The sequence below is a fragment of the Labrus mixtus genome, chromosome 8 (assembly GCF_963584025.1).
Source record: "Labrus mixtus chromosome 8, fLabMix1.1, whole genome shotgun sequence".
In the NCBI taxonomy this organism is placed as follows: domain Eukaryota; kingdom Metazoa; phylum Chordata; class Actinopteri; order Labriformes; family Labridae; genus Labrus; species Labrus mixtus.
In genome coordinates, this window is record NC_083619.1 from 5,258,956 (window position 1) to 5,283,477 (window position 24,522).

The 24,522-nt window shown below is 40.7% G+C and overlaps 1 protein-coding gene across 1 annotated transcript; it reads right to left on the bottom strand.

Annotated features, from left to right (window-relative positions):
* Positions 1-4,669: 4,669 nt before the first annotated feature.
* LOC132978666 (cysteine-rich secretory protein LCCL domain-containing 1-like) lies at positions 4,670-20,500 on the bottom strand. The gene is made up of 15 exons (XM_061043921.1): positions 20,242-20,500; positions 19,233-19,549; positions 12,932-13,050; positions 12,221-12,353; positions 12,028-12,143; positions 10,847-10,947; positions 9,951-10,118; positions 9,806-9,866; positions 9,638-9,704; positions 8,277-8,407; positions 8,097-8,140; positions 7,929-8,001; positions 6,958-7,027; positions 6,646-6,779; positions 4,670-6,459 (listed from the first exon to the last, which is right to left on the bottom strand). Exons 2-15 carry the CDS (start codon positions 19,497-19,499, stop codon positions 6,408-6,410), a joined length of 1,536 nt encoding a protein of 511 aa, XP_060899904.1. The 5' UTR covers positions 19,500-19,549; positions 20,242-20,500; the 3' UTR covers positions 4,670-6,407.
* Positions 20,501-24,522: the final 4,022 nt, after the last annotated feature.

Consider the following 24,522-nt stretch of genomic DNA (forward strand, 5'->3'; position numbering starts at 1 on the left):
ACAGAAAACATTTCTCAGAAAACAAAACCCTTTCAGATGGTCTGCCCCAGTGATGTCAGCGATGACATCATCAACCCAGGACGTGCTGGGCCAGCCCCTTTAACTGCATGGGACCACATGGAGAACTGGAGAACAGAACAAACAAAAGTAAGTATGGATAACAGACAAACAATGATATATTGCAATTCCAGAAACTAAATAAAATGACTGAACTAAATCAAGACTGTGTGTTTGCTTTAAGTTGATTTATACTTTGATGTGACCTGTAACTTAATGCTAACACAGACAAACCCGGGATAGTAAGTGCTGCAATGTTACACAAGCAAAAAATACATTATAGCAAAATACACAACTGTAAAGAATAACATGATTTGATATTAAATGAAGATTTAAGTGACAAGTGGTGAATAATAAAAGAGCATCTCACCCACTTTGTCACAGAGATCTCTGCCAAGCGCTTTGTCAACTGTTATTAAAGCTGCTGACATTGAGATTGTGGAGAGATACAAATATGTGGGTGTTGTTGTTCTGGTTAATAAACTGATGATGTGATGCTTCCTCCAGAAAAGTTCAGCAGGGAAATACAACCTTACACCTTTCCTCTGAGATGAAGACTCTTTTCCAGAAGTTTAATCAACTCTGTTTTGAGCTGCTGTGCATGGTTTGGAAATGTAAACTTGGCCAGTAAGAATAGATTTGGAAGTCTTGTAAAAACGGCCAGCAAAATGTCAGGGAGGTGTCAGGCTGGGCTTCATGCCATTTATAACAGGCAGGTCCTCAGGAGGGCTAATGCTTGACGGCTCTGCCCAGATCATCCACTACAGAGTGAGTTCGACCTTTTGCCCTCCGCCTGTTGTTTCAGAGCACCTGTGAGGAAGACGAAGAGTCTGCTTTAACCACCAGTGCAATTTGTAAATTGAAATTAGCCCTCGGCTTGCTCTTCATGTACTAATATTGCACATCTGCACACCTCACCATGCACTTTGCTTTACTTGTTGAGGGACTATTTGGGCACAAGCTTTTGATTTGATTTGTTTTTTCCGAGCAAGTAACATAAGACAAAGATGAACATAAAAAACAGACAGAAAATAAATAATAATTACAAACAGTGGAAAGTATCATTCATAAAAAAAAATAAAAAATTGGAAGCTATGCTATTTTAATTTAGCTGTCTGCAAAGGAGTGGGAAGAAGTAAAAGCTTATTGAATCCCACCCTCTCTCCATCTATTCAACTAGCTTGTATTGTATTTGTAAATTATGACAATAATATAATGAGAATTTATTTTTAAAGTTTATATATGTATCTTTTCAATGTCTAGTTATGAAAAAATATATATAAATGACCTACAGATTCTAAATAATACAATAACAAAAACAACAGCTTTATTGTGGATGTTGACATTCTTTTATTCTGTGATTTTTATTTATTGTGTCTGCCTTTGAAGTCAGTATTTAATTGAGTATGTTTTTACTGTTAGTGTTGTCCTTGTTTATGTTGTCTTTTTGTGCTCCTGCTGCAAAACAAATTTCCCTCCTGAAGGACAATAAAGAGAATCTGAATCTGAAACAGCTAGCGTGGCTTGGTACAAATTATTCAACGAGTTCAATATTTACGATTAGAAATCCTGTTGTGTGGGGAGAACATCGAGGATGAATCAATAATAAACCCTCCTTCCTGTTGTGGACAGCTTGGCTGAGTGGGTGGCTGTTTGTTTGACAGGGTTACAGTACGACATACAAACTGTAATTCATGTTTGTCAGATGTTGCCTTCCCACTCTTAAGTGCTTGGATGAGCCTTTTACAGACCGGCATGATGGACTGACTGACTGTTTTCAGGATGACAGGCTGGCTGACTGACTGGAGCAGTTCACAGGGGTCCTGCGCCAATGGCCACCCCTGCAACAGGGTCCTGTGAATTTTGACAGCACTGCGATGCTTGCCTTTATTCTCTAGGAGACCTGGCCCAAACCCAGTTAGCATGTTTAATGTTGGTTCATAGTTTTTTTGTGTCATATACACTCAGGGAAAAGGATCACTGGCCAGGTCGTGCTTTTTGGTTATAAGAACCATGAGACGTTATATATATTGACCTTTTCTACTTGATTTTTTGATGGGCATGTCTTGGGGTCTCTATGGCCCGAGTTCTTGTTGCTTCCGTTGTAGCCAGGATTTATTGTGCCTGAATCTGAATCAGAAATACTTTATTAATCCCAGAGGGAAATTCTGTGAATTTGTGCTTCTATGTGCTAATATTTTGGTGAACAGTGAACTAATCAAATCAATTAGAAATTCATGAACAAGACAACGAGTGTAGTTCACACATAGTGAAGACAGTAAACATTTCAAGTGGTACCAAGAGTAAACAGACTTGATCTGGTATAGCACTTTTCTGCCTCCTGACTACTCAAAGTGCATTCAAGGATAATGCAGCTTCCTGCAGGCTGAAGACACTTTTAGGGAACATTTAAAGGAGTTATAATTCATACAGATTCCAATGGAAATAATCTCACAGCCTTATGCAAACTGTGCCTGATAAAATGAGTCCAAACGTCTGCCACAACAGCAACACTTATGAAACAACCCATGGAGTTGAATCTTCCAGTCAGTCTTAGGATTTATCTGTGAGTGAATAATGACAAATGAAGCACAGGAGGCAACACTGAAATGAGTGCAGTTAAAAATCAATAAATTAACATGAACTACTTCAAATTTTGGACTGTGAACTAAGAGCAAAATTTAAAATTGTGAACAATGAATGTGGAATTATTTAATTTTAACCTGTGTGAGCTGAACATGAAGCCGGCCCTTTTTTAATAAACTTCATCAACATTGAGTGTTGCCAATGTTTACAGTCCAACCAGCGTCGAGACAAGCAGTAGTCGGTTAGAGTTGATGGTTGACATTTGACACTGTCATGCAGATGTCTTTTCAGTTTAATTAAAGCTAAAGTCTTGTCATGAACACAGATAGAAGCAGGGATTGAATTACAGTCGATAATGTTCCACATCTTTTCAGACTGGCTCTGTCCCAATCGAGGTGCTGCATCCTTCAGAGGGTGCATTTAAAAACCATTGACCTCACAGCGGCAAAACGAAGGCTGTCCAATTTGTAAGGTTCTTTCAGATGCTGTCACAAATACGTCCTTCTTTCTCTAAAGAAACAAAGGTACATCCTTTGTGGCCCAACATATCCCATGAGTCATTGCACACCAATTCAAACAAGCTGGCATAATTTTAATTGGCCATTACACTTTTAATAGTAAGTAATTGGTTTAAACTTAGACATTATGTTAGCTAGTTTTGGTGCAGCGGTTGAGGTTGCTAGGCGTCAGGGGAGGTGCTAAGAACCAATAAAGGCGGAGACAGCTGGTGATCCAAACCAGAATCCTCCGTAGACCAGACTGTCTAATTTCAGTTTGACCTGAGCAGGCTACAAAGCTGGGTCCTTCAAAGGATGCTACCCCCCCGAAATGAGACAAAGCTACAGTCTGATTTCCTGCACATAGTCACAGCCCACTAAACTTTCACCTAGTCTACAAACAGAAACACTTGAACACCAAAACTTCTGCACTTTTATGAAGCATCCATTAAAACAGATAAACACATTTTGTATCTTGCAGTCTTGTCAACTTCCCAAAAATCTTAAATCTTCTTATCTTGTTTTTTCAAAAACTGTTCATGTCTTTTTTGCAGATCTGTTTCTAATGTTCATATTTGCTCTCCTCTTTTCAGGGGTGACTGATGGGGGCACTTTGACAGGAGCCTGACCACATCTGAGCCCATCTTTTCGCTGGAACGGAAATGCATCCCAGGAAATAGAGAGATTAGCATCAACAAGGTACAGAGATGTTCTTTGTCTGTGCGGTAGCTGGCACAGCGAGCGGGTGAGCACTTGAACATCGGCTAACTCTGTGCACTGAGAGGTTGCTTGAAAATAAAAAGTTGGGTAAAAGATTTCTGCATATAAACTAATAGTAGCATCCCTAGAAGAATCATGTTGACCGATCCATACTGAGAAGAAAAATGAAAAACCCTAACTGTGTGGGACGAGCTGGTGAAACTACATGTCCAGACATGACTGCAATGATCTTTGGAATTTAGCCATTTTCAAGACTTATATTATTGTGAGGAAGAAAATGTTTTGACCCTATTCAAATCCAGCATCAGCACTCCTGATTTGAGTAGTGTTATTTCAGGTTGGAAAACTCTGTGACATCCATAGTTTAAACATAACTGACACCTTTTTTTTGCCCTTAACTTGGAATATGCAACGCACACTGGTTGATAAGATCTGCTTCTTGGACCTGAAAGCAGCAGTCTTTTTTTTTTCTCCTCCTCTGTGTTCCCTGCAGTCCCTGGAAGCACCCACAGCTTTCTAGAAAGACGTTTGGCTTGAATGTTTGATCCCAAGCTGAAATTGAGATGATGTTGACATGCTAAAGCCCAGATTCTTCAGGCTACCTGGACCAGGTCAGGGCTGATATTAAAATAGTGCAGCTGAAAACTAGTGTGATGTGATATATCATGAAAACTGAGCAGCAAAGTCCAGCCTGTAACATGTGGTTTGCAGGATTTATGTATTTTCTATACATTTATCTCAAGCAGGAGTACTATTTGATTGATTTTCGGACACACATGCTTTAGACAGTAATGAAACATACGCAGTCACAAGGTCGTTACTTTTTCCTCAGAATATTTTAATTGTCAGTCTCCCGCACATTCCTGGCCAGCCAGGGTCCATTTATAGAAATATTTTAACAAAAGCTTGGAATTAATGTAACTATGTTACAGACACAATATTTACAACACATGAATACTTTGAAATGATGGTGTCATTTGACCTTCACAAAAAAATAACCACTTGAGTGATAAATATAAGTTTTGCATGCAGAATGAGTTTAAGCATCCACTTCTTTGAAGTGTTGAAAGTGTTAATGGAAAAAGGCAACGGAAGCAAACTTCTCATAGCATAGTGTTCAATATTATTTACACTTTTATGTACAAATATACAACATGGTTTTTACTGCAAGCATCGCTGCTGTACTGTGTGTTAACACTGCGAGAAGAGAAAGGATGTATGAAGGCCGAGACCAGGCTGAACAGAAAGTTAAAAAACAGTTTCCTCCTCATGTGACGTATCTTTTATTCACCACTGAAACAAAGTTAGAGATAATTAGGTCTATCTTCAAAATGCCAAATTTGAAATTCTTTCTAGTTAATATTTAACACCTGTTCTTGAGCTTATCCACTATAAAAAAAAAACAGATTGCATTCAAAGTGAGCTGTAGTTTGGTCCTCCGTAGAGTGGTGAAGAGGGGCCGATCTGATCTTAAAGGTATAGTACGCTACATTTCAAACTTAAATATAGCAGATGTAAAAAAAAAAATCAGAGTAATGACTTTCTAAAAAAAAAAAAGTCAAACACCCTCTGGATTTGTTGTTCTTAGCTCTGTGTTCACACCATAGACTGTATAGACCCGCTTAGAGTGAAGCCTTAATATTTAGAGCTCCCCCTGCTGCCTGGCTGCAGTATAGGTCATAAACTCCGCCCACCTGAGGGATTTATGCCCTTTTATCAGTGAGTTAAACGTTATTTTTTTATTAGCAGAAATGTCAATACTGCTGCTCTTTCAGTCGATCCCTACTGCACAAATATGTCAACGGTCAAGGGAGGGTTCACACTGACAATTGTATACATGTTTTTAGACGTGAACCCCTCCCTCTAACGTCAAGCCCTGCCACCACCCTTGGGGAAGATAGCCAGCCCCGGCCCTGCCCACTCAAGGACGCTGTGTGAAGAGGCAAAATGGCGGAGCTTCGTCGCAAGAGTACTTTTCAAGGAAAACGAAGAAAATGCCTTGTTTGGTGTGAAATATTTCAAAGACGCAAGAAGGAGATCAGTCCCGCTAACGGCTGCACTCAGTCAGAACTCTGAGGGAGGGGTGAGAGGAGGAGGAGGATGGGGTGCGGTTTGTTTTTATTTGAGAGACTGATGCTAAAAAGGTGACGTATACTGGACATCTACTCTGAAAGTTGCATAGTATACTTTTTAGAATTAAAAAGCATGATGTCATGACATAATGTCAGTGAAAGATGCCTGGAGGTCCAAAGAAAATATTACGGTCAGCTCTGGATATTTAAAAAAGACGTAATCCAATGATATCCAACAGCATCATTCACCAGTCATCCTTTGCTAATATTAGACTCTCATTAAACTATGACCAGACTTGGAGGGGCGGCCCTGAGTGAAGTCATGTTACCCTTTAAGTGTCTTTTTCGAGGTTGAACGAGGGATATTTTATTGTAGCAATAAAGGTCATTACAGGTTGTGAGATGATAATGAGTAGGTTTGTTGGATGTGAAGAGGCCATGTCTGACAGTTCTGTGTCCTTTGAGAGCGGCTTTTTCAGATGACGGCAAACACTCTGAAGGCTTTTCCAGCTGTCGGGTTCAGCAGGCTGGAAGAGACGGAGCAGATTATGTCATATGCGTGGAGATGACCTCATCATACTGACCGAAAACACTGTACATACATGAGAAGAGTCTTTCTGAAAATAACAGTCTAGCAAGATTTTTTAAACATGCACATTAATCTGTCCATAGATACAATCACTTTCATTAGTATCTCATTTTTTCAACCATACCTGTCTGAGGTGATGCCATTCTGGTGACTGCCAATGTACTGCCTCCTTTTGTCCACAGGCATCACATCGAGGTACCCTCCTGACTCAGTCTGGATCACTCCTGCATGAATGGCTGCTCGACAGATACTGGATTTCTGGAGGGGGAAAAAATAGATATTCAAATATTTTGTATATAAGTGTTGCATCAAACCAGTCAAATAAAAATTTGGAAGAAGATGGCGGCGATTGACTTAGCGGTTAGGTTTTACACCCCATGTACGTAAGGTCAAATGTCTTTGTAAAAAAAACAACAACATCGATGTTAGAACTCACATCTGAGAAGTAGTTTGTCCCAATGACTCGAGCTCGACTGTCCCGTAAGCAGTTCCTGGGACAATAAAGCCTGAAAGAAAAAAAACACATCACTTAAAGCTACAGCTAATTGTAGTACAAGAAACAGAAGGGTATCAGGTGTACCACATTATTAAACTAATATTAATAAAAACAACTTAAAGATGACCGCTTTCTTAACTGATTTCATGTGGAAACTGGGAATTTTGTATGACTTGACTTGACTTGCTTGATTCTCACCACAGTGACTTGCAACTTGCTTGAGACTTGAATGTTGAGACTTGAGACTTGCTTGTGACTTTTACATGTGTGACCTACTCCCATGTCTGGTAGGGCCTCATCATCTATATAGGCCTCATATTTGCAGAAGTGTTTTTTTTTTCACATCAGGCAGTTGTCTGCAGTATGAGAAATATTACTTAGGTAATTAACATCCAGCGTTTCCTGCACTTTGACTGAGCTGTTTGCTCTGTAATTCCGGAACAATTCCACTTTTGTTTTGATCGTTTTGATATGCCAATTAATTAACATGAGGCATCCAATTCACGTTACCCAGCTGATGGACGTAAGCCACAGAAAATTCCCCACTTTGGCCGAGGGCAGCCCTGCTCTATAATAGTACATTTTCAAACCAGCATCTTCTGGCAAACTATCATTTTTCCATTTGAATATTCATGTTTCTTTTTAAGATTTTAATGTAAAAGTTAAAACGATCAAAGCAGAGATAAAGAACATGTTATTTTTTTTTAGAAATATAACTTCAGATATTCACATCACATATAAAAATATCTTAAAGATAGTCTCACATCAATGATGCTTATGAAAGGTTAGCTAGATAGCCAGCGGTGGGTATATATCGTAACCTATTTTGGAAGATCACAGAGACAAATGGTTGTCATACATTTCCTGTACAATCTGTGGCTCATATACATTTTGTGGTGACTGAACCTCACCTGGGACAATGTCGTACAGGTTTCTTGAATGGGCAGAACGTTGCAACGGTGGTATCACACAGTACTGCCTTTACTGGGAGAGAAAATGTACCTTTAGGGTTTTCTGTATGCAGACAACATGATGCTGTATCTTTATGCACAGTGGGAAAACCACTAGATGTCACTTACCAGGTACTGTTTCTACTTTGAAGGAATTTGCGCTCCTGTTTTTCCTGTGAGGTGAAAGAAAAATGTATAAAGTTGAGGTCTGTGCATCAGTAGCTTAACAACCCCCCAGAAAAAGGAGTTAGAGTAATACTCATAGACCGTTATAATGAAACAAACTTTAAAACAGAGCCTGATTCATACCCAAGTGACTGAATACCATTCTTGTATGACTTGGTGAATTGTTGTTTTCTGCCCAGTCTGGTCACATCCAGCCACCCTCCATTGTTGTCAATAACACCTGAGTGTAAAGCAGCTGCACACACGCTGGATTGCTGCAGTAAGAGATAAACACTAGACGTTCATTTACAGCAGAGTGTAGTTTAAAGGAGACATGACGTTTTTATGCCTACAAATATTTATCTAAAAATATCAAACAGCAAGCACATCTGAATAGTTGAGGACTGGGTGCTGGACAAAAAACAAATCCAAAGACAGAGGAAGATGAAGTCTGCACATAGGAGAAGCTGCTCTAATAAATAATTAATGGAAAATGATGACCACATGTAACGTTTCAGGCCCGCGCCCTTCATTTAAAAAATATAACAGCAATGTGTCACACAAGTCTAGAGAAAAATGTAATGTCATGTAAACATTGAACCCACAGCAAATGGAAAAATACATCCAAATACACTATAGAACCATCAACTGAGAGGCAGCATGAAGGGCTAGGGCCCAAAACGCTGCAAGTGGTGATAATTCTCATTAAAGCAGCTTCTTGTGAGCGATTCTAGGGTCTGTTGGGGCCCTAGGCAAAAATTAATTGCGACAACCTCCAACCAGCGTTAATTATTATTTTCCTCTTTCTTTTCACTCCCAGACAGATAATTCATCTTCATTTTCCTTCATTGACACATTTTAGTTTTCACAGCAGTAATGCATGCAACGCTTAGCAGGGCATTGAGAGTGAGTACTGTAAGATGGGGCCCCCCTGCTGTCATTGCAAAATTTGCTAATTTTGAGGCAATGCTGGGGTTTAACATTTGTCAGCCGTTGGTGGGCCCCCACTGTCCTGGGTCCCAAAGCAGTTGCCTGCCTTGCCTATTGACAAACAGCACCTCTGGGTGTGCGGATGTTGTCTTCCACTAACATTTCTCTAAAAATGAAAATGCTCATTATTAGAGGGGGAAATAAATCGTTTTATGTAAAAATCGAGATTCTTCTCTTCTAAGATTTAAAATCGATTCATAACTTCCAAAAATCGTTTTTTTTGTTTTTGTTTTGTTTTTTTGGGCTAATCAGTCACTTCCTGCTAAGGGCTAATGCTAGCTCTTTAACTCAGTAGAATGCCAAAGAGAGCAACAAGAAATTCAGCCAGTCTCACAGATGACTGGAGTAGATCCTGAAGTATGTACTCATTCATAAATAGACTTTGAATCCATGGATCAATAAATCCAGAATGGTTTTGAATCAGAAATCGATTCTGAATTGAATCATAAACCCATGAATCAAATTGAGACACCCAAAGATTCCCAGCCCTATTCATTATTAAAGAGTCACAATACCATGTCGTAATATCCGGTCCCGACTACTTTTCCAGGGCTGTCCAGGCAGCCGGGTGGACACTCGTATCTATGGACAGAAACAAAAAATTAACAAAAGCTTTCCACTCATCCTGGTACATTAAAGGTTTCCTAGAGTTTAAATAAAGAACCACAATCCTCAACGTGTACCTGTTACAGGTGGTTCCCTTGCACTGATCTCTCAGCTTAGTCTCACACTCCACCTGTTGGCCTAAAATAACAAACACAGTACTTATAATGAACTCTCACGACCCCACCATTCAGAGACATGAAATATTATGAAAGCAGTGCTTACACATCTGTTCTGTGCTGACCATCCTGTTTCTGTCCAGGTTTTCATTGGGGGAGGGGTCTGGTGTCTGAGCTCGTGGTTCAGGCTCGCTGTCCCTCACTGGTTCAGGCTCCGGTTCGATGAAATTCGTCTCCTCGGTCTCAGGAGCTGGGCGCCTTTCAACGCCCCCGTCTGAAAACATGGATACCAGATTGTCAGTGTGTTTATTTACTAGCTGCTTGTTCTATGTTCAAACAAGGTGGGGATTACGCCGGTAGATTAATATGGAAATGTAGAAACAGAAAAACGACACTGGGCTTATAAAAGAGTTTAATGAGTTGACACTATTAAGACCTAAGTGTTTTTACACATATATAAAACTATAAAAGAACATTTCCAGAAATTTCCAAGTTGAGCTTAAATGGTCCAATTTTTTCACCCCCATTTAAAGCCACAATGTGCAGGAATTCAGTTTGGTGCGCTTTGGTGCCCACCAGGTTTCTGGGTGCAATTGCACTGTCATAAAACACGCATGGTGTTGTTACGCCTTTTCCTCATAGACCAACAAGGTGGATGGGGTGATGACGTTTATGTCTCATGACCATCACGGAGAGTGTGATCTCGTAATGAGACAGCATAATTTTCCTCTCTGTTCACCAGAATGTTCTTCTCCGCTCTTTCATTGATACCATGAATATGATGAACTGCACACAGCACTGTGATCAAAGCATCACACTCGGTTGCTTCGTCCGCTGTCAATTCAGCATCATTCTTTTTACATCACGTCTGGCCTCCTTGGATACGCAGAATTTTCTAGAAATGTTCAGGAGTGCATGTGTGAAAAGGGCTTTTGAGAGGTTCAAAGGAAATGCAGGAAGACACAGGATGCCAGAAAAACAACAGCTCTGTCCCAAACCTACCTTTGTAGCAGAGATTGTCCCGGCAGCCTCCAGCGTAGCTCGCTGGACAAGCAGAACAAGGAGCTCCATATTTGTATGGAGCATGACCCCACCAGTTACCCCTGGAAAAAAATAATGTCATGGTTAAAAAAGAAAAAAAAATGTGTTTCAAGATAAACAATATTAGAGGGTTTAGGTAAAAAAAAAAATGTGCAGAAGCCCTTAATGGACACTGTGATACATTTCAGTTGTTTTCTCAAGATCTTCACATTATCTTATTATTTTGGAATAACAATTCTGGTTAACCCATGAAGAGTTAATTTATTTTGATCTCGTGAAAGAAATTATTTTGTTAATGTTTAGAAAACAGTGTTGTTATAGATAGATTGTTAAGATAATGTCACAAATAAGTCAGAACTTTTCTACCAGAACCATATAACAGAAAAACTTTATTTGCTATTGCTGACTATTTTTTTTTACTTTAAAGCTTAGCCCAGATGTTTCATATTTATTAATGCCTTTTTTTTCCAGCACATGAGCCCTGTTCTTGCAAAAACTGGTGCTGGGGAGGTTCGGTCTACATATTTTGCAGTGTGGGGCCAAACTGTTGTATTGAGAGTGACAACTTGTGGGAGGCCTCGGTTGGCATAGAGGTTACGTTGCGCCCCATGTAAGGAGGCTATAGTGCACTCGGCGGGTAACCTGGATTTTAATCCTACAGTACCTGCAACTCCCTTCCTCCATATCATTACCCACTCTCTCCCCAGTTTCTTACTTTATTCACTGCCCTATCGATTTTCGGCTAAAAGCTCCCACCCCCCACCTTTTTTCTTTTTTTTTAAAAGAGTGGCAACTTGTTTCATAATCGAAACAAAAAAATGGATGGAATTTGGTGCAGATATGGGTGCCACTTCTGGTCTTCTGTCCTAAGATTTGTTGACTCAAGCCACATTGCTTTAAGACATTAATTAAACTTGACAATGTTCACTGTGGAGTCACAGAACTGTTAACAGCTGTACTTCCTACGACCTGTGAACAGCCTCTGATATGTAGAATCAATGAAATTCCTCTTTGAGCTCAATATTTTGTATTTTCTGTGTGCGGTGACTGAAGGTAGAATCTTATTATGAGCTTTATACCCTGAGGACTTTAGCCTGGTTCTGTTATATCCAGGGTGGGTTTTATTATGAGTCAAGTCTTACGGTGGGGAGTAGTTGCAGACCAGATAGACAGCTTTGGCCCAGATCATTCCCCACACGTTCATGTTGTAACACACGTTGATGGCACAGCCGACGCGATTGCTTGTCGCCCACACCAACTGGAAATAAAATCAGAAAATAAAATGGAATTAAAGACCCTAAAGTCACCTTTTAAAGAGAGACATGAAGCTCTTACCTGAGTGTAGTGAGTACAAACTGGTCCTGAACATCTGAACGGGCAGTGTGGGTTACACTCCTGGGAGTAGGGGTAGCTGTAGTGCCTCACCTCATCATACCACGCCTGGACATGAAAGGTAGGGGGGCGGTCCCTGAGATTCAAGAAAAGCTATTATACTCATATCATTTTATTATAATGCAAACAAAAAATATGTGCAATCTCATCCAATGTAATTTTTAGGCAGCCTAAAAACACACCGCTGGGCGCTAACGTGTGTGCAATTCCATTTGCTTCTAAAACAATGCGAGTGCTGGGTGTAAATATGAAAACTGTGTCTGTTGAAAAACAGGAAAGACACCTGCGCTGTGCACCAAGACACTTGGGCCAGGCGTACCATAGGGCTCATGTTCTTTAAAGGTTCATTGACTTTTTCCCACCTGCGTTCTGTAGGTTCAATTTTCTCTTTCCTTTTAGACCTCTTTTCCCTACCTGCCTTCACTAGCTTCACCAGCTGATTGTTTCCTGTATCTGTCTGCTGTGTGAGGTTGTAAAGGAAGCTTCCTGGTGTTGCTAAAGATGGTAATGATCAGAGGTGTTACAATAAAACAGAAATATAATAGTACGTACTTACTGAAGGACAGTACTCAGTCCTTCATAAGAGACAGATATTGATTTTAGGGTTTAAATTGTTATGGATTGAATGCGTTAAGAATCTTTGTGCATACACACCTGCCCCAGTGAGCTCCGAGGTTTTGGCCTATTTGTGTCAACATGTGGCTCGGTCCATGTTCCCATCGGCAGGTATGAGCCCAGTGCTCTGCACTCCTCTCTAACTCATAATCCCAAACCTGGAGAGAGTACACACAAACAGAACAACATAAAAGACACTTTGTTTAAAGTGATTTGACTCACAAGTCATTGTATTTGTATTTTGAATAAATGCAACGTGTACTTGCACGTAGGCTATATGAGCATAACATAATAAGACCTAGAAAAAACTGTTTAAAATGTCATCTATGTCTGATGATAGTGAAGAGGCTAATATTAGCTTTCCTCCTGCAGTTGCTAGCTGTCTTCAATCCACTGACTTACCTCTTGACTCCATCAGTGACCATTTCTGGAACCAGGGGTCTGAAATATCCTCTGAATGTTGGCAACATATCCTTTAATACGCAGTTCAAATTGATGTGCAAGATGTGTTAAAAATCACAACAATATCAATCTGTGCTAAATGCTGCGGATCCATCCAGAAAAAATAAGTCTGTGATTACGATGTGGATATGGAGTCAGTCTGCAGAAACCCCAAGAAAACCTTTTAATCATGTTGTAGAAACAAAATAAAAGTCACAATTCCAGAGAAAATTTTGTCTGACCGGAAGTAGCCCAGCAACTAGGAGAGGGGTCTCTCTGATTGGTAGTGGACCAATCGGAGAGCCAACAAATGGTTAAATACAAACGCAGCTGTAGAAGCATCCATTCAAACTTCACCAGTTTACAGGACCACCCATTGAACTGAAACACAGATCGTGTTTCAATTAGTTTTCAGGTTTCAACGTCCACTTCAATGGAACTGATCTGTCCCAGATATTTTGACGGACATGTCTCTATGCAGTGACAGTGACACATCAAACAGATGTTGAAGGCATGGCAACCATCCTGAGTATGTGTATGCATAGTTTAAAGCATTGTTTATAGTATAACTGATTGATTGGTGGATTTATATATCTATCCTTAGGAGGGCATTACTGAAGGTCGTTTCAGGTGAGAATCTAATGTGTTTTCCAGTTGTCTGCTCTCTGCTGTAGCATTTGGTCATATTACATCTCTCTTTAGCTCCAAGTTAAACTCAGGGAGCTTTTTTTCCAGAGCAGCTTTGCCTGTGACAGATGTTTGCAGACCTGTAACTCCACTCTGGATTGCTCTCATGATTGAAGTGGGCTAAGTGGCCACTTAGCGAAGTTGTGGCTTTGATTGCTACTCATTACATTTTTTCAGATATCTCGTCATCCTCCCTGAAGAAGTCTAAACGACCGTGAATATCACTGAAACTAATCTGTAAAGTAAGCTCTCATACTCCAAGCATAGTGAACCTTAAAGATGAACCTGCGCTCCTTTCTGTTAAGCGCCGTGGCTGAAGGCATTCCTCTTGCAAATTTAACACAGTATAGTCAAAACTAGGCCTCTCCTATTAAACACACACGTCCACTCTCTTACACACAGACACATACATGAGAGAGGAAGGAGACAGAGAGGTATCACCGACACCACATCGACTTACAGCTTTGTGCTACTATCCAATGTGGTTGTTTCATAGCTTGTTTCCAGTAAGTGTTGGTCTCATAAAACAAGCAGAGGGAGAAACATGAGCAAAATAGGGAGCATCGATTCTTCTCTAATGTAAAAACTCAACTTGAAAATACCTTTAAAACCATTTCCACACCTCTTGTTTTGAACCAAGAAGAACAAACACACCACGATTGTAGGTTGGAGCTATTTAAACTGTGCAGCAAAGGTAATTTGAAGTTGACTTTGTTGGGGATGGAGAAGAAAAGACGCAGTGTGCTCTGCTGTTGGCATTCTGTTTGGTTGCATTACGGCTATCACACGTCAAAACTAATAGGATAATGCTCCAGTGTGGGGTTGTAACTGCTCTGATTGACCACCATAATAAGTTCCATATGTTGGGTAAGACCAACACACTGTGCCCACTGTTGCCCACTCACTGTGGTGCTGCTTACTGTTCAGGCCTGACTGAGAAAGTGATATTTTCACTCTTTACTTCTTTGGCTATAATCCAGATGTGGCCTCGGATATAAACACTGCAGTGATTTTTTTTGCTCTAACCTCCGGCCTGGTTGCCATGTGATACTACATATTTCCATGATCACAACTTTATGTGGTTTTTGTTAGAATACTTTTCATTCCAATTTAGGTAATTTTACATGTTAAACTTTAAGATAAAGATCGTTCTCTCAGCAGTATAAATGAATGGAAAACATTTAAATTATTTTTTGTTGCCTTTACTAACTTTAACCTTCAGACCATCAACAGCACTATGTTAGAATAAGGCAAAGAGCTACACTGGTGGTAGCATAGGTCCCCGTGTCCACCAAGCGTTTTTTTCTGAGCGCCAGTGGCTTTTTCAATTGTTTTCAATGAGGAGAGAGCGTTCGCAGCAGCAGGTGGCCGCCTTTAGAAAAAGCGCAGTGTCCAGCGTCTTTTCAACTCTGTTCAACTTTTCAGAAAGCCGCTGTTGACGTCACCGGCGCTCTTTTCCAAATGTATGATATTCCCTGTCGTTTTGCCGTGTCTTGTTCCCACATCCTCTTTGCTTCATGTCTGACAGGGTTAAAAAACGTTCTCAAATATAAAACACGCAGTAAACAGTAACGGAGCAGGGTCGGTCATACAGCGGCATTTGTCAACAGACTGTTGCCATAGAGACAGGACGGTCGGCAGCGCTTTTCTTCTCAGCGCACAAATGCATCATGCAAACACTCCTGAGCGCACAGCCAGCGCTTTTCTGCCCGGAAATAAAGGCTAGGTGGACACGGGGCCTAATACTAAAAATCACTAATACGTTCAGAGATTAGAGCTAGGAAAGCAGGAGTGAATAAAGACGTAGGGTGCTTTTCATTGCACTAATTTTTTGCATCCTTGCATCCTCTCTCCTCGACCAACCACGATTCCTCAAATACCCTGTAGGAGATGAAGATCGAGGAGAGAGGAGGCCTCTGGAGGAGCTCATCTCGAAAGTCTTCTGACCAAATACGCAACATGATTGGTGCCACACAACCCATCCTTTGAATGGGACAGACTTTGACACGCTACTTTGACTTAATCAGTGTTCGAATGCGCCTTCTGAAAGATTGCAGCCCCTGATTGGGACATAGCCAATAATGACAGTTGTTGCCTTTATGTCAATGCTACGTGTGATTGGATTGTATGCTCAGTAACAAAGAGGGACTAGAAAATAACATATTGGTGAGCACAGTAGGAAGAGTAAGAAGCTGCTTGAACATGTGTCTGATGATCGCACCGGCTGGCAATGGTTGCTTGATAAAGACATTATTACCTCACATGCTCAAGGGGAAATTTTCCTGCTCTGTTTTCACATCAGCTCATCTTTTACGAGGGGGCATGCAGAAAAAGAATCTAGTTAAAATTTGTCTTTATGTGTTCACGCATGGATCTCATCCAAAAAAAATCAGGAAATCATCAGAAGTTTTGTGCATGTGTGAATACACCACAAGTGTGACACCATATACACCTCTGAAGAATTCTACATTATAGAAGCAACGTTTTTATCAGACCCTTGAGTGTGACTACTTGAAGGATGTAAAATGACTTCTGCATTTCAACCTGTTCAGACTTTGTAAAAGGAATTAGTTTGAAGCATCCTGAAACCTCAACTCTGCTTATAGGTGAACTTGCCCACCTGCACGGCCCATCTGTCACTATTTTCACAGGTTATAATGAGACTGAGGTTCAGTGCAAAGCTTTGTCATTAAAAAAAAACAATCTACGGCGGAAACTAATGATGTCTGCCAGCTCATTATTCTCCCCCGAGTTCTTATTATTCTTCACTCTCAATTATCCAGCACAGAGGAAGATGGACTGCCCGCCAGGCTTTGGAGAGAGGTCACAGAAAAATCTACCAATCTCCTTTTGCATTCCTAGAAGCATTAAGTACCCAAAATACAGAAAAAGGACCACCTCTATACGAGCAGATAAGTAAAAGAAATGCATTTTTTCAGTTCAAATTATGCATCTACAATGTAGAAAGTGCTTTGTCTTCTTCTCTACATTTCCTGTGCAAAAAGTGAAATGCTTTCAGGCACAACAGTTGCTTAAAGGCCTTTGCTGAATGGCTTTTGAAACCCTGCAATGAAGTGTAGCCCCTTTGGCCTCCAAATCCTGCAATCTGAAAACCAAATACTTAGTCCCGACCTTCCCACATCATTATCATCAGTAATAGTATCCCTTGCTAAAGAAACACTGGATTAGTGTACATAACATACATTTACACCACTGTGCCCCTCACATCAAACAGCCAGGCCTGACATGTTTGAAATAGATTCACTGCTGTGGCACCCAAAATGAGATGTGTGGAGGATCAAATAAAAGACAACATCAGCCACCCCCCTCCCCCCGGTCAGGGTTTTTGAGTGAGCTGCGATGGATGGGGAGAGAGGAGGCAAAGGGAATGAGTGAAAGGAAGGCAAAGCAGGGGAAACGAGTCTACAGGAGGAGAAATGGAGGAGATAGCAGGGCAGGAAGAGAGGGAGGGAGGGAAGGAGGGTTGAGGTAGAGTGGAGGACAACACTGCGGGGGTTAAAGCTGGATAAGAGCCAGGGTCAGTGAGGGCGGGCATGCAGGAGCAGGAGCTGGAGCTGGCCAGTTTGGGGATTTGGCTTGCAGATGTCGTTCCCACTGTTTTTCTTTCTTTACAACTCTGCTGTCTTTAGCTGACAGAGCAAAACTGGCAGAGTCAGGAAGGTCACCAGCTCTCAGACCTGGTGGCATGGGCGTAGTAGTGGGGCGTAAAGTCGGACTGACTACGAAGGGCCCAAAAGGAGGAAGGGACCCTTGATGGGCAGGAATAATGTAGATTTTGTTTGCATTTTTTACTCTCTCTTTTAAACTTTGAGACGATACTTGTCGAAATCAAAGTTGTAAATCGGTACCTGTTTCGATACCACGGAAACAAAATATGAAGTCCTAGGCGCTCAATATTGGGTAATTTCGTGTGTTCAATAACTTAAAGTTGCCAGGAAATGTACTGCAATTTAGACAGAGTGAAACTGAATGTTGAATTGATTCCTCTCCTACAATAGACTTTTTTTAAACCTTCTGTAGTTTTTGACACTTTCAATCATGAAAAATAAACTAAGCAGAAAGTCTCCATAACATAGCATAATGTGATAACCACACCTAATATTGAATTCTTGAAAACATGGAACCTAGAAGTATTGAAGTAGGATATTGAAAATGTAGACAACCTTAATTTAAAGCTTTAATGGGTCATGTCATCCTGGCGACCCTGCTGAATAATGACTGAGGATTTTGTTATCTGAGTGTCTTTTGCAGATTTGTATTTGTTAGCTTATTTGCTAGGGGGGGAGGGGGGGGGTTCTCAGGATGGAAGGCTTCCTGTTGTTTGCCACAATCACCGTATCAACAAGAGAGTGGAGACAAACTTACTGGTGAATTAAAAAAATCTCAATCATTACATGCATAGAGTCTTTACTCGTGCACCGGTCACAGGACATAAACGTTACCAACCCCCTCCCACTTGTTTGCGGTGAATTTTCCTGAATATTTCCTACTGCGTTCACACATCAGATCAAACTGAAAATTCACAAGAGAGCTGTATGAAACATTCCGTGTAAAAGTCGGAAGTTTTCAAGGGTCGAAATGTTTTACTCGGTTTGGTGCAATATGTGAAAGCCCTATATGTCTGATTTAGGGCATACTTGTGTGTTGATTGTGCACAGATCCTACAGACACCACAGAGCGCTCTGTTCATAGTCATTGTACAGGAAAGAAGCCTTGGAAAAAAGCTCAGTGGTAAACTCCCCCAGCTAGCATCTTGTCGCTCGAAGTTTGATTTGGTGTCAATGAGGCTTTACACTTGGATGTGTAGATTAACTGCAGAATTTATATCAGACTTCAGTCACTCATGTAGAGTTGGTTGAAGGCAGGAAATAAACATTCCAGTAACGCCTCGTCTGCAATGTTTATTGATGGAGGCAGAATGATGGGGCAAAGATGTCGTCCAGCCTTTGAGCCGGCAATAAAGGTACAGACACATAACAGGCTGCAGGCTAGTTTGGCTACAGAGCCTTCATTTCCTATGTTTGATTCAATGGGGTCTAAGAAAAGTTTAATGCAACATCATCACTTTAACTCTCCAAGAATATAGTTTATATCTGATTATATCAATGACTCTACTTCTTTAACTTACAGGCCCATTAAGATTACATTAAGATTCATCTGCAGCAAAGACAGAAGTGTCCTCAACACCTACCATGTACTCCATGTTGGAGGCAGGAGGGTGGACCTCACCCCGCAGCTTGTTGTGCAGGTTCAGGATCAGGTGCATGTCTCCCTCACTGATGGCCCTCCTCCCTCTCGACCTGGCCCTCCACCACTCCTCGTCCTTGTCCTTGTACTTGTCCAGGATGGACTCGAGTTGTGTGGAGTTGTTGAGGACCACGGCCAGGACGGTCTGAGTCAAACACAGGAACAAGCTCGCCACTCTAACCCAGCTCGGGAAAAGAAGAGACCTCTTCATGACGGGGAAAGTACTGCTGCTTAATGAGGAGTAGGCCTTCTTTCTGTTATCTGCAACAACAAAAAAAAGACAAATCAAATTTAAGGAGTATATTTATAAAAGTATTTCAATGCAGCTTTTGCAGGAATGCACAGCTCAGTTTAAGCTCATTACTTGGCCATCTTAAAAATAAAAAAAACAGTGGACTCTCTGCACCTGGTATTTAAATAGGCCTAAGTGAACAATAATTTTCTCCCTTCACGTCATCATCTCTATAGGAGCCCAAAGTTACCTTGAATCTGTCCTCTGTCTCTGTTTAATAATGCAGTAATTATAGGGAACTTCCCTTCAAACAGTAAAGCTAATACAGCTTTCAGCGGTCTGAGTGCATCTGCAGGTCACTGCATCACGACGCACAGAAGGACCAGTGTAAACGGACTTTTCACACGTTGTGTTAGAGCGCACGAGATTTAGCGCGCATGCGTAAAGTACTCTGTGCTATCATGCATTGCAGGAAAAGAGTTTCAGCATTACACTAACAAAATTGTATGAAATGAAATCACACTCGTTTTCTTTTACTAATGCATTCAAGAAAAAAAAATCGTTTTCTTTAAAGACTTCTTCTAATGACTGAGTGCATAGAATAATGACTCCATCATAGGATCATTTAAATATAGGAGATAGATTTTAAGTTAGGACGCACACAGATTCTTAATTTTATCACAGTAATTATTACTGAGTATAAAGAAAAATGCAATTGTACCTTTCAATTCCGCTTCACCGATCAAAATACCTCTTGGGTAAAAATATTCCGTTTTTCAAATTAATGCAGAGTGAGAGCTTTCCAATCCACACAGTCTCTAATAACATCCATCACACACAATGTGTGCAGGCACTCGGTTTTCTTCCAGGCAGTACATCCACGCTGGGACTGTCAGAGAGAGAGAGAAAAAAAAACTGAGAGCTCAGAAATGTCTCTATGTACCTGTTGAATTCCTCAGCTCGCTCTGTGCGCGTCAGGCTGCAAGGGTCCGCTGCTCATTTGGCGCTTATATGCCAAATTTGCGCTTAGCAACGCGCAACGCACAGGACCACGCCTCCACAAACCTTCTTTCTTCCCCTTACCGCACCCCCGTTTGACACACACTCTCTCACACACACGCACACGCACACACACGCACACACACACACACACGCACACGCACACGCAGGCCGACAGGGATCAGTTGGAACTCCAGGGTTGATCTATTTGAGGAGGCATCTGATCGCACTAGAAGTGACGTGAGGGTAAACTTGTGGATGTTATGAGAGCAGCCCACTCAAATATGACACATTTTGCTTACTTTCTGCAGGTTTGCTGTTTAACAGGAAGACACAGCAGAAAATAGGCTTCCGTTTTTATTTCTAGGGTACTGTGGGACCATATAAGGCTGACTAATGAGAAAATGAATTTTGAAGCCTCAGTTGTGATTTTGCAGCTCCTTTGTCTCTTCTTTCCACAAATGCATCAAACATCCCAGTTCATGAGCATCTGTCACTGTATGACTCTTCTTGTGGCATGAACTCTACTTGTATCACATCTGGCTCACTTACCATGTGTGAGAACATAGCAGCAAGCGGTGCGAGGAGCCAGCAGGGTGGGCACTATTCCCCTGTGACTCGACCACAAAGCACCGATTCATCTGCCTTTACATACACTAGAATATTTGTGAAACTTTGTGGCCTGTGTGTATGTGTGCTCGCTCTAACATGCTCTGTTCAGACTGCTCTTCAGCACATAGAAGTCTGTTTCTTGAAATAAGTCATTGAGGTACAAACTCAAGGTCAAACTGGGAGGACATATATCAAACAAAGCAGATAGAATCCCTGCAAACAGTCTGCACAGGCTGTTTTAAGATAAGACATAAATCCTGATGAGAATAAGATACATGACACAGAGGCTGCACTCATAATGATGTAGAAGTTGACTCAAAGATGAAACGTTTCATGCAGGATACCTCGAGTCCAACTTTTACCAAAATAATAACTGTCTCTTGCTTTTATTTAATTTCCTTTAAATAAACAACATATTTTATTTTTGGAGGCTTCGTGATGACTTCAAAAAGTCAAAGAAATAACAACATAACGTAAAACATTTTCCATTCACGCTGGAAAAATGACATGAAAGCAATAATTGAACATGTTTTAATCAACACACTGATTTTTACATTTTTATCCGACATACTTCTATAAGTCTTTATACTTTTACAAAATGGGAGCTTCCCATTGACAGAGATCAAATGAAGATTGACTTCATGGTGTACTCATTTTTTCCCTTGCGTATGTGAGGATCATCTCCAGTGTTGCCTGTTAACAAGGGATAAGCTCCGACTCCTATCTCTTCATATAGTGGACAGAACTTAAAAGAAAGCATCCTCCGTGCATGCCTTAGATGAGTTACCTGGATGGCTCCAACCTAAGACTTCTTGGGGAGACATCACTGCTAATGTTGGCAAAAATGCTGAGTCATGGAATGACAGGAATTTTTTCTGTTATTAAATGGACAACACAAGTATTAACCATGGGATACTTCACAAGTGTACGTGGCAGAAAAGTGGCAGGCCAAAGATGGATGATGAACTCTGCAGTCATAACTCCAGATCTGAAGTCTGTCTTGGACACTTGAGTAAAGAGAAATGCAGAGCTGTCAACTGATGACCACCTATGGTAAGTTGGATCAGATGATTGGGGAAGCTGCTATCCCTAATCAGGCTCAACGTGCAGTAGGGGTGAACTGGGTTCCTGCTCAGAGGAACCTCAACTTCTACCTTTGTAGAAACTTTTACTGCTTTAAAGGGGAGGTTCAGGCCGTACAGACATTGGGAGGGTCGGCGCGTTCAAGTCTGCAAATTCTTATTTTTGTTCCAGTTGTTTTACACAAAAATACAAAAAATAAATGTTTCTAAAAATATTTTATTAAAGGTTAATATTCTGGGTATAAAAGCCTCCGCAGGGTCACTGGTTCAGCCCGCAGACTCTTTTAAAGTTTCAATCTTGATCATATTTGAGACATTATGTTTTTCATTTGTTGATTTGGTATTAGTAATGAGTTCTTTAGTGATACATTATCAGGACAGCCTTATCTGCAGAAAGTCATTCTTGTTAGAAAAAATCATGGAAGTGTCTCGAGTTTTTTTATTATAATTAACTATCGTGTGCACATACATGCTTCCATTAGGTCATATCACATGACATCACAACATTTAATTTCATAATGATTCTGATGACATCAAATTATATCTCTTTAAAAAACCTTCCAGATGCAATAAAACAGGGACACTTCAAAGCTGCTTAATCAATGTGAGACGATTGATGTCACAATGCAATTCAGACAAAACAAAAGTGCTTCTGATTGGCCCTGAGAAACAGATTCAGCCACTGCCCCGACTCCTTCCAAATATTGTGGACAGTGTTAAAAACTGTGAGGTTATATTTGACAGTGACTATACTTTCAATGACCCCAGGAAAGTGATTCAGCCTTGTTTTGATCAGCTCAGTTAAATCTCCAAGACCAGAGCAATGCTATCGTTTACCAACACAGAAATAATATCAGTCATGTTTTTATGTCTAGATTATTGTAATGCACATTTTACCTGCTTCAGTATACGAGCCACACCCAAACTTCCTGGCACATCACACCTGTTTAAGCTTCACTTTCTTTATTCATTTTTAAATTTGACTCATTCCCTAAAAGGCTTTACATGGCCTGGCACTAGAATACACCAGCAGGCTGTTTTAACGCCTTGCTGCCCCAAGAAGTCCTCTTAGATCGGCCATATGAGACCTGCTCATCATATCAAAGTCAAGGTCGAGGTCAAAGGTTAATCAAGCTTTGCTGTGATGGCTCCCACTCGGGGAGCGGACTCTGTTTCTGCTTTTAAAATCCTGTTTTAAGACACAGTTTTATAGACTCACCTCTTTAGCCAACAGCTTATTTTATAAGGCCTGGAGTAGATTTTTTTAACTGAACTAAAATAATCTTTTAACTGTATATTTACATTTTGATGTTTTGTGATTTTATTTTCTATTTGTGATGTTTTTCTTCACTTATCTCTGGAAAGCCCTTTAATGCTCTCGTCTTGAACGTGTTATATAAATAAAGTATTGTTACCTAAATGCAAGATAACACTGCTATGCTTTAATGATAATAGTCTGACTAGATAAAATTCTCTACCAACGATGGCACTGGATCTCTATAACAAGCATCTGCTGCCCCCTTGTGGATAAAAAGAGACTTCAAGAAACGTAAAGCCTGAAAGAAAACAACCATCAGGTGTCCATCACTGAGCAATCTTCAAAGATTTAGAAAGGATAGACACATTTTATTTTTGTTAAGTTGTAATTGTTTGAATACTTCTCCTGTCTGGCTGTTGGACCCATGACCTTTGCACATGCTGCTCCACAGTGACCCAAAATAAACTTCTTTTAACAGCCACCCAAAAACATATTTAAAGAGAAATCTGTGACAGGGAGAAAATGTATATGATGTAAGTATTGGGTCTTTTAAAAAGCTCTGTGCATCTTAAAGAGACCAAAATCCAATGTCGGTTTGCCGTGATCTTTAGGTCCTCAGACGGCGCTGTGTTAAAAACAGACATGATTGTGTTTAGGACATCACTGTACTAAGTTAGACAAACCTTCATCGTACAGGCCTCTGAGGTCCAGTGGAAATGGGCTGTCAGGTTCACACTTGTAATGCTGATTTTGGTCACAAGGTGGCAGCAATTAAAAATATATAAATGTCGGCGCCCCAAGTGCATCTTGGTCCTTCTTCCTGCTTAAACATCAAACACTGTGGAGATTTGTGAGGGAGACAGCGCTGTTTTACTCTTGATTGGTTTATATACATCCTGTTAAATTTCATGTGTGTGTGAGTGTGTGTGTGTGTGTGTGTGTGTGTGTGTGTGTGTGTGTGTGTGTGTGTGTGTGTGTGTGTGTGTGTGTGTGTGTGTTTTTGTGTGTCTGCGTGTGTGTGTGTGTGTGTGTGCTGTTATGGGGCTATAAT

Bases quoted from the DNA above. Each gene is read 5' to 3' on its own strand.
- LOC132978666 (XM_061043921.1), bottom strand. From the start codon at position 19,499: ATGAAGAGGTCTCTTCTTTTCCCGAGCTGGGTTAGAGTGGCGAGCTTG. The intron at 13,051-19,232 runs GTAGGTGTTGAG...TACTCTCTCCAG, and splicing joins CCTCCAACATGGAGTACATG to GTTTGGGATTATGAGTTAGA. The intron at 10,948-12,027 runs GTAAGACTTGAC...ATTTTTTTCCAG, and splicing joins GTCTGCAACTACTCCCCACC to GGGTAACTGGTGGGGTCATG.